The sequence below is a fragment of the Pristis pectinata genome, chromosome 7 (genome assembly GCF_009764475.1).
Source record: "Pristis pectinata isolate sPriPec2 chromosome 7, sPriPec2.1.pri, whole genome shotgun sequence".
Classification (NCBI taxonomy): domain Eukaryota; kingdom Metazoa; phylum Chordata; class Chondrichthyes; order Rhinopristiformes; family Pristidae; genus Pristis; species Pristis pectinata.
This window is the reverse complement of record NC_067411.1, coordinates 49,509,750-49,522,120: the sequence shown is the minus strand read 5'-3', so window position 1 is coordinate 49,522,120 and position 12,371 is coordinate 49,509,750. Positions and strand designations below refer to the sequence as shown.

The following is a 12,371-nucleotide window of genomic DNA, read 5'->3' as shown; positions in this document are numbered from 1 at the left end:
CTAATCCAGGTAGCATCCTGGTAAACCTCTCTCCAAAGCCTCCACATTCTTCCTATAATGGGGTAACCTGCAGCAATTCCAGCTGCATTGTCCTGCAGGCTTTCTGGCATTTCTCCTGCCATTTGCCTGAACACAAATGCAAGCAAACATCCAGCATCAACTTGAAAGCCACTGACTTGTTCTATGTAATCACCTGCGTGTGCCAGACAACTGCCTTCTACTTCATAGAATGCTAGAAGCGCTCAGCAGGTCTGGCAGCAACTCTTCCAGTCAACTTGAAACATTAGCTCCACCCTTTTCTCTTTAGAGTGATCAAACCTGCCGAGTATTTCAAGCATTCTCTGTTTTATTTCAGGTTTACGGCATCTGCAGTTCTTTGCTTTTCAATTTCCACATCACTTCTTTCCAAAAAGCAGGATACTTAATCTAGAGAGGGTGCAGAGAAGATTCAGAAGGAACCTGCTGGGACTGGAGGGGTTGAGTTATGAGGAGACACTGGACAGGCTGGGACTGTTTTCTCTGGGGCGAAGGAAGCCAAGGGCTGACCTTATAAAGGGTTATGAAATCATGCATAGATAAGGTGGATGGTTACAATCATTTTCCCAGGGCAGGGGAGTCTAAAACTAGAGGGCAGAGGTTTAAGGTGAGAGAGGAAAAATTTAAAGGGGACCTATGGGCAAGTTTTTCATACAGAGGTTTGTGGGTATATGGAACAAGTTGCCGGAAGAAATGGTAGAGGGGAGTACAGTTACAATGTTTAAAAGATATTTGCACAGGTATATGGATAGGAAAGATTTAGCGGGATATGGGTCAAATGCAGGCAAATAGATCTAGCTCAGGTAAGGTTTGACTTTGACATGTAAGTGTTAGCTTTAGGTGTTACTACACAGCCTATACTTTAAGCTGAATGACCTCTTCCATGTGATGAATCTTTTGGAATCCCACTGCTCCCAATGGCTGTACTGTTCTTTACTTGCAGTTACTTAACTCTTAGAATGGTTACTGTTGAGATTCAGTGGCATTACTGAAGGTTTATTCTTTGTAGATGCTCATCTGAATTATATAAAAGGTAGGTATGCTGAATGAACCTGTATATTCTTATGAGGATGTGTAGAATTAACCAGCTACATCTTGTCTACATCAGCTTGCACTAATCACATATCAAATTCCCTTACTTATTGATACTGAATGGAAGAGATAGAGAATTTTGTCCAGCTTGCTTCCATTTTTTGTCACAGGTTCTGAGGAAGGAACATTCATTTCTTGTCACAGTAAACAGAGACAAAATTTGCTGAGGTGCCAGCAGGGCTTTAAACCCAGAGATAGCTTGTCAGAAACACATAACTACCTGCATGCTGTGGTTGTAAAATTACAGATAGCAAACCAGTGGGGTTTTCTGATAAGACATCTGCTCCATCCAAAACCCCACCAATGGCTCATAACCTTGGGAACTTTTGCCCATGAGGCTTAATAGCCAATCATAATTGTTACAATATAATCAACATCCTCAGACTCAAAGAATAAAACACAATTTGAAATAGTTTTGAACCTATAGGCTTGACAAAAGAGCATTGAAACATATTCAAGCCAACTTATCCTATATGCTCATTCCACGTACATGTTTTGCAACTGTTTTGTTTGAATACATCTATAAACCACATCCACACTTGGGGGAGGAATAAGCATGTGTTCCAGCTGAATCGCAGGCCGAGTTGAAGTGTGTACAACTGAATTGATAGGATCTTCCTGGAACATTAGGGGTTGCACTAAGCTAATTCACTTCCTCTTTGACAAGAATATATTGATTATTGTAAATGACATACCACTGCTTTTACCTGTAGGTTTATAAATTTGCTTGTTACTTAAAGCCAAAAAATGGGTTGCCATTCTGATAATCCTGTGCTTATTGAAGGTGAGCAAGAATCATGAGAGAGTAAGTTAATTGCACTGGCTCAGATGGTTATCCTAAAAGATTTTCTAGTTCTTATCCTGACCAAGGCCAAATGTCAAGGCTGCAGGCAATTAGGACTCACCAATGAACAGTAGCAGTAGAAGTACGAAGCTTTTAGATTTATTCTTATAAAGCTTCCTCTCATGTTCCCATTTTACTACTTTAGAAAAAAGTTAAATTTTTAAAAAAATTTTATTTACAGCATGGTAACAGGTCCTTCCGGCCTAACGAGTCTGCGCCGCCCATTTTAAACCCAAATTAACCTACCAGTACATCTTTGAAATGTGGGAGGAAACCGGAGCACCCGGAGGAAACCCACGCAGACACGGGAGAACGTACAAACTCCTTACAGACAGCCACGGGAATCGAAACCCGATTGCTGGCGCTGTAATAGCATCGCGCTAACCGACGCTAATAAACTTACTTGCAAATAAACTTACCAGCTGGTGTAATTCCAAAGCAGATCAATTAATTGCACCAATTAGACAATGCACATTAAGTATTGCAATAATGGCTACAGTCTATAGGTAATTCATTTGTTTACCTCTGAAATGAGGTTCTTTGCATTATTGTGAATCCTTCTACAAAACACTGGACAGATGCACTAATAAACTAAAATCTGCTCAGTTCCAAGTCTCTTCCATTGCTTTACTCCATCTTATTTTCCAGCCCCTCCTGCTCACTATGTTATTCTAAGCATAGTTGCAATCTATCATCCAATGATCATCCATGAAGTGATTTGTTTACTGACTAGAAGATGAAACACCCTTCATCCAACCTGACTAATGAGGACCTGCTTCATTAATTTTGTTGAAAACATTCATGTCAATGTAGCAAAGCTTTTGTGTAGTGTTCACCAATCACTTTCTACAAGCTCATAAATGCTCCACTTCCAAGCATTCATTTATTTATATTTCAGTAAATGGATATTTACTGTGGACAGCAATATTGTTGTACCTGGAGAGCACTGTTTGCTGCCATGAACTCTTGCTGTTTCTTTAGGCTTTCATCCATGGATTTAGACATAAAAAACCCCATCCTGGACCTGTAAAAAAACAGAATACATAAAAAAAAATACAAATTAAATGCCATGTATTCACTTACTAATTCCAAAGCAATCAATTGTATCTTTTGTTTTATAAAGGAGCATGCTCCCTTTCCTACCTGTATTCAAGTATATTAAAGGCATGTGTATATATGCTTACATGTGTAATGTGACTCTGTTTAAAGTGCTTCTCCAAAAGCAGTCAAATTTAAATTCCTGTTCTGTTCTACATTTGATTCATCCATTTCTTGAATTCAATTATGGAATTCAAGAAATAGTGAGGCAATACCACACACATTTTTATATCAGAGTCTGATATCATTTCTGAAAAATATATTGTAAATAATCTCAGCATCAATGACTATTCCTGTAAAAATGATCTCAGTAACCTGTCCCCTTTTGCAATGTGGTATCTCGTGGAGATTCTCAGTCTCACACAATAGGCCACAGGCTGCATGTCATTCTTTTATCTTTGGCAGGTTGATTTAATGTGTAATCTTCCTGACTGAGTATACATTATCTGTTGAACAAGAAGCAGGTATATGATGGTAATGAAATATCTATGAACAATGCTACCATTCATAGTATATCAAAACTATGAAACCACTTCAAGCGGGCAATGTCACAACATAACTAAATCATTTTCATCGGGCAAAATACAACCAGGGAGTCCAATGAGCCCAGCACCTGGGGGCAGTAAACTGCTTAGTTTGGTCCAAGGATTCCAACCAAATCCACCAGACTGTAGATTAGACCATCAGTGGACAAATGATGCTTCTTTATGCTCTGACACAGCTGTCAAGAAAAACCACATCCTCAGGATTTTTCTTATATATTCATTCATGGGTTGTAGGAATCACTACTACCGTTCTGCAATGTTCCTTAAGATGTAGCTGGTAAGTCACCTTCTCAAACTACTGCAGTTTATATGGGGAAGGTATTGCCCGGATGTTTTTGTAAAAATAGGTGGCTTGTTGGGTGATTGCAGAGGGTAGTAAAAGGTCAATGGTATTGTTGTGGGATCAGAGTCACATAGAGAGCAATTGAGGAGGGCAGATTTCTTTCCCTTAAATATCAGCGAAGATCATAGAATTTAGCAACAATCCAGTAGTTAATGGCACCATTACTAATAAAAGCTTTAAATTTCAGATTTATTAAATTCATGGTGAATTTGGAATGAAGGGAAAAATAAAAAGATAATTTGATCTGGGCTAGATGAACTGAACTACTTGTTCAAGAACCTGTGAATATTTGCAAGAATAAAACACAGTACATTTTGTAGGCTGGGTGCCTTTTCAAACTACTCAGATATAGACATCATCTGTGGAGTAGGTCTCAAATCTTACATCTCACAAGCTCTTGAATGAAAGCTCTCTATTTTGAACAATGAACGCAAAATTAACTCTCATTATGGTGAAATCTGTATGAAGAACTACTTCAAAAAAAATGGGCATCTCCAAAAGCAGACACTTATTGAGAGATCTAACTACCCTATAGTCAAGAGCCACTCAGAAACAGTGATCACTGACAAATCAGAACACAACCTTCACTGAGATCACTGACCAGAAGCATTAACTCCATCAGTTGCTGCCTGGCCTTGCCTAGCATTTCCTGTTTCATTTTAGTGAACAGTTATACGATAAGGTGCACTCTTGACCTCACAATCTACCTCTTTATGACCCTGCACCTTATTGTCTTTCTGCACTGCACTCTCTCTATAACTGTAACGCATTATTCTGCATTCTGTTATTGCTTTACCTTGTACTACCTCAACACACTGTTGTAATGAACTGATCTGTATGAACGGGATGCAATAAAATAACAATTTACCAATTTCATTCTCACAACTTGTGTTTTGCTTTCAATGAATCTTACCCTTCTGGACGATTGGCCCTCCCCCTAACTATGACCTCTGGCTTGATCCTACAGTGGAGCCCAGACACAGCCATCAGGGACAAACCGATGAGGTACAGCTCTTCTATAGAACACTGTCTGAGCACAACAGGACTGCCAGCTAAGGTCAAGATCACCCTCAGAACCCCTCCTCTTCCAGTATTATGTTCATGGTTGAGGCCATTTTTGGTCATTTCTGACCCACAGCCAGGCACGCTGCCAAAGGCATTGGGACCCACTCTCAACTGCACAGGCAGATCCCTGTCCAATCACATGTCAGGCTCTTACAATATCCTGACTCCAATGCATTTCTGGAGAATCAAATATCTAACACCCCCATGGCCACCAAAACTCTGTACCCAATGCACTGTAGAATTTCTAGCCTGCTATATTAGGCACCTCTGATTCTGGTTCAATCACTTCTCCACTGGTTAAAAGGTCATGGGGTTCTCTTCTTGACTCAAAGTTAATCCTTATCTGATTAACTCTTCTGCATCCACTGAGATGGTATATTGTCGAACAAGCTAGAAAAAACACTTTTGCATCAATTACAATGTTTGACTAGACTATGAACCAATCACCATCCTAGTCTTCAAACATTAAGCAAACACTCCAAGGGCAGTTTTAAACCACACCTTCCTGATAAGACAGGGTACGCCATTTACGTTAGATGCAGCACAAGTAAAATTTCCATCAAACTCAGTAACCACCAATATTGTGTGGGGTAAGAAATTTCCAGTGTAGTGGGCAGTATAGGTATTGCATTGCAGGAGCCTGTGTGTGCAATTGGTCAGTTTCACCACCACCTCCCATGTAATTTGCAATCTGATATACCTACATGATAAAGGTGGCTTCTGCAGGCATCCTACAAGAACAAATTGTAGCTGTCCTAATGACCTCTCATTCATCTGCTTAGGCAGTCCCTCGGGACTAAAGATGACTTTTATCTGTCCTCTTGGAAATAAATATATATGAAATAACCAAACTCAGTGGGTATGACTGCTCGCAGTCTTCCTTTCTACAATTAATTTTGCTATTGACTGATGTCCAACACCAGGCACAAAATTCTCTTTCTGAGTAAGCATCTGCCTTTGCTTCAAACCCTTTTGTGGCAGAACTTAGAATGTTACGAGGAGAACAGCAAAAATCTTCACAATCTGGTTTATAAATCAAGCCTGTGGTTGTCAGAAGAGAACATCCAGGGGAGCTCAGAAATGTTGTAAAAGGAAAGGTTATATACTACAGCAGTGTTTGATTAAAGCAATAGACCTTAACCAATTTCTTAAACTCTTATTATTTGCTAAATATAAAAAGTGATGGAGAGGAATAAAGAATATAATGCGTTATTACAGCTTAAGAAAATGGAAGCAAGTTAGAGACAATCACAGCATGAATTTAAACAGGCAAGTTTACAGTATGACAAAATTCAAGTGAGACATTATATAACATTCATGAGGTTTTAAACTGATGGAACGATCTAATGCACAATTATTGGTAAGGTATTTATATTAAAAGTGGAAAGGACCTTCAGTCAAACTGTTGCTGGTTTGTAATCATTCATTCTTATAGAAACGATAACTTTATGCAATCAGGTTAGCCAGATACAGATTGGAAATTGTAGAAGAGGTGTCCAAGTGATATTGATACATTTGTAGCTACTAGCACAAAATATAATTATTATGTTAGTCCTATGACAGGAATTAGTATGTTACATTTATTGCAAGGATGTAAAGCTCTCCAATCTGATACAGTGCTTTTTTTGAAAGATGGGTACATGCCCAGGACAGTGCAGATAAACTTCTCTGCCAAACTGGCTCAGAAAAAAAGTGAATCCTCTGAAAAATAAATTAGCAATCAAATAACAGTTACAACTAATTAACATCACAGCTGCAATAAACATTTTACTGTCTAGGCAAGGACTAGTTGGTAATTTAGAGTTAAAACCCCAATTACTCAGAAGGAACAAATGTTTTTTTTCCATCTAAAAGGTAAAGGTATAACACACATCAGCTGCTCTCGCCTCTAAATTGGAAGTATATGAGTCCAAGCCCCACTCCAGAGGCTAGAACACCTGATCTCAGCTGACACTTCACCACTGTGTTGTTGGACAGGATATTAAACTGAGGATGAAGAAAAACTGCATGAGGAACAACAAGGAAGTTCCTCCAGTCCCCTGGTCTACATTTATACCTCAACCTACACCTTTGCCTGGGAAGGACTTTGAGATGTCATGAGGTTGCTGAAAGCCCCAAATTAATGCAAGCCCTTTCCATTTTTACTTACAACACAAAGTATTAGAAGTAAAATTGCAAAGAAACCTGTGGCAACCAGGTAAAAATACTTCAACAACTTGGCCGTTGTGTTCTCCGAAATGAACTATCTGTGTACAAGCAAATTACAGATGGCCTTCAGCAAGAAATTATCATCCACCTCCCGCTTCAGGGAGTACCTTCAAATAAATCCTTACTAATCCAGCATATAAATGTAAGCATGTAATTGTGTGTTTCTTTGAACTGCAAATTTGCCTGGACCCTAGTTTTGATTTTGGAAATTTCAGTTATTAAGAAGAAACGCAGGTACAAAAATTCTCCAGAGTATCTGGTGGGGAAAAGATAATCCAGAGCCACCAAGTGGTCACATTACTCAGTTACAGAACTGGAACCTCCTGAAATGCAGAGAATCCACAATGGAAACATTAACAAAAAAGGGTGAAGAATAATGAGATGAAGTAACATCTTTATAGAGAGAAGAATTAAATGCAGATGTAGAATTCTACTAGTAAAGGATAGTGTGACAACCTATTTCTATTTGGCTGGGACAATCTTGATCTCCAGAGTTATGTCCTGATCCCGCTGTATCTGCTCAGCCTTCCCAGAGTCACAACAGTCGCTCTCTGCTTCCACAGGAGAGAGCAATGAGATATCGATGATAATATCTGCTACAGATGGGACTGAGTGGAGAGGGCCAGGAGTCCTCATGGGGTAAGGTGTTGTCAGGAAGGGAAAGAGGTAACACAACAGTGGCAGTAGTACCATAGATCTCAGATGGTCTAGGAGTATTTTGGGCAATTCTCATGGAATTGTTGAGGAGTGGTTGTATGGATTAGATTTGAATTTTTGAGTGTTACAGATTGATTTTATTAAGATTATTAAGGGCATTGATGAGGCAGGTCATATTATGTCTTCAGGTGGGGAAATCTAGAATTGGATCTGAGTCATTCGGAGGTGATATCAGGAAATAACCCTTAACAGAGGATAGTGGAAACATGCAACCTTGTCCTCCAAACAGCTGCAGAGACTCAGCATCATCAACAAAGTTAATAGATTCAGATCAGCTGTAATCTACTTCAGCAGCTCCCTACCTGGGACCCATAAATGATCTCCCAGGAGCATGGTGTAAGTAAGCAGAGATTACACACATTGAGGTAATTTGATTAGATAGTTCAGAAAGAAAAGTTACAATAAATAAAAATGTACTGGGCACACTAGCTGCTCAGCTACAGGGTTTCCAGCAGTCCCCAGGCCACGTTTAAAAGGAGCAGACTGTGAGGTTAACAAGCATTTATGAGGAGGCAGGGTGGGGGTGGTGAAATGTATTTTACCACGTATGAACTACAAACAAAATGGATGTGTCTGAGTGGAGGGGTATGAGAGCAGAAGTTAGTGAAATGGTGGAAATGTGAGTGAGGGCTCCATCAGCCACAGAAGAGGGGAAGGCTCACTTCCTGAAAAAGGAAAACATTTCAGGTATCCTAGAATGGAGAGCCTCATCTTGAGTATGGATGCAGCAGAGACAGAGAAACAGAGGGAAAGGGATTGCATCCTTACAGAGGACAGGGTGGGAGGAGGTGTAGTCAAGGTAGCTGTGGGAGTGGGTTTATAGTAAACACCCCATATTCTGCCTGGGTGGTCTACAACCCAATGGTATGAATACCTGAATTTTCCAATTTCAGATAACCCACACCCCCTTGTGCTCCTTTCTCTTTGCTTCAGATCTGCCCGGGTTCTACAACTACTCCCCCTGCCCTCAATAACCCAGTTTGGTTTCCCTTTCCCTCCCCCTCCTGTTCCACTAGCCTATCGCCCACACACTTAAACTTATGGTCTCCTATCCCCTCCTCCTACTGGTTCCATCACTCCCTTATCTGGTTCCATTTATCAGCTTCCTTGCTTATCAGATTCCAGCCTCTTGTGTCTCCACATCTCCTTCAAGTCTCCACTTCTCCGCTGTTCATTTTCTTGCTCTTTATCTGTCTCTACCTATCACCCACTGTCTCCCAACTCACCCATTCCCCTTTCCCACCTATTTCAGTCTGCCCATCATCTCCCTCCTCACTTTGTTCCACCTATCACCTACCAGCTCCTGCCTCACCCCTCCCCCTCTCCTCTTTATACTGGCTATCCCACATCTACATTCTCAGTCCTAATGCAGTCTTGACCATCCCTCTGCCTCTACAGACACTGCCTGACAGTGTTGCATAACAGAGTGGTCTACAAGTACAGGTACATCGTTCCTTGAAAGTGGTGACACAGGTACGAAGAAGGCATTTGGTACACTTTCCTTCATTGGTCAGAATAATGTTAGGATGTCACAATATGGCTGTAAAGATGTTAGTAAAGCACATTTGGAGTACTGTATACGGTTCTGGTTGCCCTACTATAGGAAGGATGTCACTGAACTGGAGAGGGTGCAACAAAGATTCACGAGGATGTTACTGGGCCTGGAGGGCTTGAGTTATAATGAGAGGTTAGGTCTTGTTCCCTAGAGCATAGGAGGCCAAGGGATGACCTTACAGAAGTTTATAATTTCATGAGGGGCACAGATAAGGTGAATAGCCAAAGTCTTTTTCCTGGGGTAGGGGAGTCCAAAACTTGAGGGCATTGGTTTAAAGAGAGAGGAGAAAGATTTAAAAGGGATCTGAGGGGCAACCTTTCCCACAGATAGTGGTGAGTATATGGAAAGAGCTGTCAGAGGAAGTGGTAGCGGTGGGTATAATACTGACATTCAAAAGATGCATGGACAGGAAAGGTTTAGAGGGATATTGGCCAAATGCAGGAAAACAGCTCAGTTAGGCAACTTGGTCGGCATAGCCGAGTTGGGCCAAAGGGCCTGTTTCCATGCTGTATAGCTCTATGACCAGCCACTGTCTCCTAACTCCTCACCTCCCCCTTCCCCACCTGGTTCCATTTGCCCATCATCTCCCTCGTCACCTGGTTCCACCTGTCACCTACAGCTTCTGCCTCGCCTCTCCGCTTTAGACTGGCTATCTTCCCTCTACACTCCCGGTGCTGGTGCAGGGTCTGGACCATCCCTCTGCCTCTCCAGATGCCGCCTGATCCAGTGTTCCTCCAGCGCTTTGTGTTTTTGCTCCTAACTCTAGAGTAGTATCAATTGGCCACCTGCGTCAGCAGCCGATGCCTCCGCCAGGACCAGGAAGGCTCCACTGACAGACGGAAGCTGCAGACGGAGCCGCCCACAGGTCGCCTTCCTTGCAGTCATGTGAAGCCCCAAAGGCGCTGATGCAAGGGCGGGCGGACGTGCGTATGCTGCGAGGTTCTTTAAAACCAGAGTTGCACACAGACGGCTGCGGGCCGAGGACGGTGCACCGGGCTGGGAGCAATGCATTCAGCGGCCCGAATTAGCAGCAGCTCCACTCTGCTTCGTGTGTCTGTTCCTCTGGCCTTGCTGCCCGTGGGTGTCGGCACTCACCGCGGCCCTCGAACCTACCGTGGCTGCGCTGCTCCCGGGCTTTCCCGTGCCCCGCCGCTGGCGCTGCGCAGGGTCGCCGACTCCCGATCTCCTCTGCCTCGCCACCGAGGGCACAACCGGGGCCCCACGCCGCCTGTCACAGGATGAGCCAACCAGCCGCCTTCCCAGAGTTGCAGTTGCTGCTGTTGATAAGTCAGCCCATGAAAAAATGTTTTCAAAAATGAAACATATCTGGATCAATCGCGATCAAAACTGATATCGAAATGATACATATTTAAAAGTATTTTTTAAAACAGGAAAATGTCCCAACCACCCGCCGGGCTTGTCAGTCATTCTCATTTTTGGAACAAACAAATTGGGAATAGACCATTCGGCCCCTCGACCAAGTACTGAGGTTGTGGCTGATCTGATTTTAATCGCAAATCCACAGTGGCATACTTAGTGGTGCTGCTGCCTCACAGCTCCAGTGACCCGGCTCCAGTCCCGACCTCCAATGCTGGTTGTGTAGCGTTCATGCATTCTCGCTGTGGCCGCAGCAGAAAGACTCATTTCTGCTCTGCCATTTAATAAGATTGTGCCTGATCTTCTTGTAATCTCAGTTCCATATTCCCACCTGTAACCTTTCACCTCTTGCTTGTCAAGAATCTGTCCACGTCTGCCTGAAAAATAGTCAAAGACCCTGCTTCCACCGCCTTCCAGAGAAGAGAGTGGGAAGGGAACGTGACCTTGGAGAGAAAAAACAATCTTAAATGGGTGACCAAAACAGTGATCCCTAGTTCTAGGTTCCCCTGTATGTGGAAACATCTCTACATTCACTCTGTTAAGACCCCTCAGGATCTTGTATGTTTCAATCAAGTTCTACTCTCGGTCATCTAAACTCCAGCAGGTCTAAACCCAGCCTGTCCAACCTTTCCTCCAGGTATTAGTCTGGTAAACTTTATGAATTTTTTCCAGTGCATTAATTTCTTGCTTAAATAAGGAGGCCAATATTGTAAATGAAAATAACAAAAAAAAACTGCAGATGCCAGAAATCTGAAATAAAAACAGAAAATGCTGGAGATACTCAACAGGTCAGGCCACATCTGTGGGAAGAGAAATGTATCAGGTTAAAGACCCTTCGTCAGAACTGGGAAGGAGAGAAAAGAAGCTTGTTAAGCTGCAGGGAGGGGTGGGCAAAGGACAATGTCTCTGACAGGGTAAAACTGGGGTGACCATGAGGATAAGCAGTAAACTAGGTTATTTGGACAGTGAGTGAATGGGAGGAGTTAGAGAGTGACAGCATAGACAGAAGAATGCAGGGGTTGCAAAGTGTAAAGCAGGAATACATGCCCGGCAGGTTGGACTGGGCATGTCCTCCACTTTCAGAGAGGAAAGAAAGAAGAAAAAAAGATAAGCCAATGTCAGAGATGGATAACTGATACAGCCAAAGGAATCAAGCTACACGAGGTTGTAGAGTTCAGTATTGAGTCCAGAAGGCTGTAACTTGGTAAGGTGTTGTTCCTTGAGCTTGTGTTGACCCCCAGAGTGTTAGGTCAGAGTAGAAGTGGGATGGGGAATTAAAGTGGCAGGCAACAGGAAGCTCAGGGTGCTCTGCAAGTGGTCATCCAGTGCACAGGAGGCCACATTGTGAACACCGAATGCATTACACTAGATTGGAAGAAGTGCAGGTGAATGGCTGCTTCACATGGAAAGACTGTTTGGGTCCCTCGATGGTGGGAAGGGAAGAGATGAAAGGACAGGTGTTGCATCACCCATGGTTGCAAGGGAAAGTGC

The 12,371-nt window shown here is 42.5% G+C and overlaps 1 protein-coding gene across 3 annotated transcripts in view; it reads right to left on the bottom strand.

Annotated features, from left to right (window-relative positions):
* The window catches only part of plgrkt (plasminogen receptor, C-terminal lysine transmembrane protein), a 45,663-nt gene extending 34,886 nt beyond the window's left edge, over window positions 1-10,777 (bottom strand). The window contains exons 1-2 of one of the 3 annotated variants that reach the window (XM_052020102.1): window positions 10,617-10,777; window positions 2,909-2,996 (exon numbers count right to left, since the gene is read on the bottom strand). In XM_052020102.1, coding sequence (XP_051876062.1) covers window positions 2,909-2,989 — 81 coding nt within the window. In that variant the 5' untranslated portion in view covers window positions 2,990-2,996; window positions 10,617-10,777. Of the gene's footprint in view, window positions 1-2,908; window positions 2,997-10,099; window positions 10,260-10,616 lie in introns of those variants that run through there. The other 2 variants (XM_052020105.1, XM_052020103.1) reach the window with 2 other exon arrangements.
* Window positions 10,778-12,371: the final 1,594 nt, after the last annotated feature.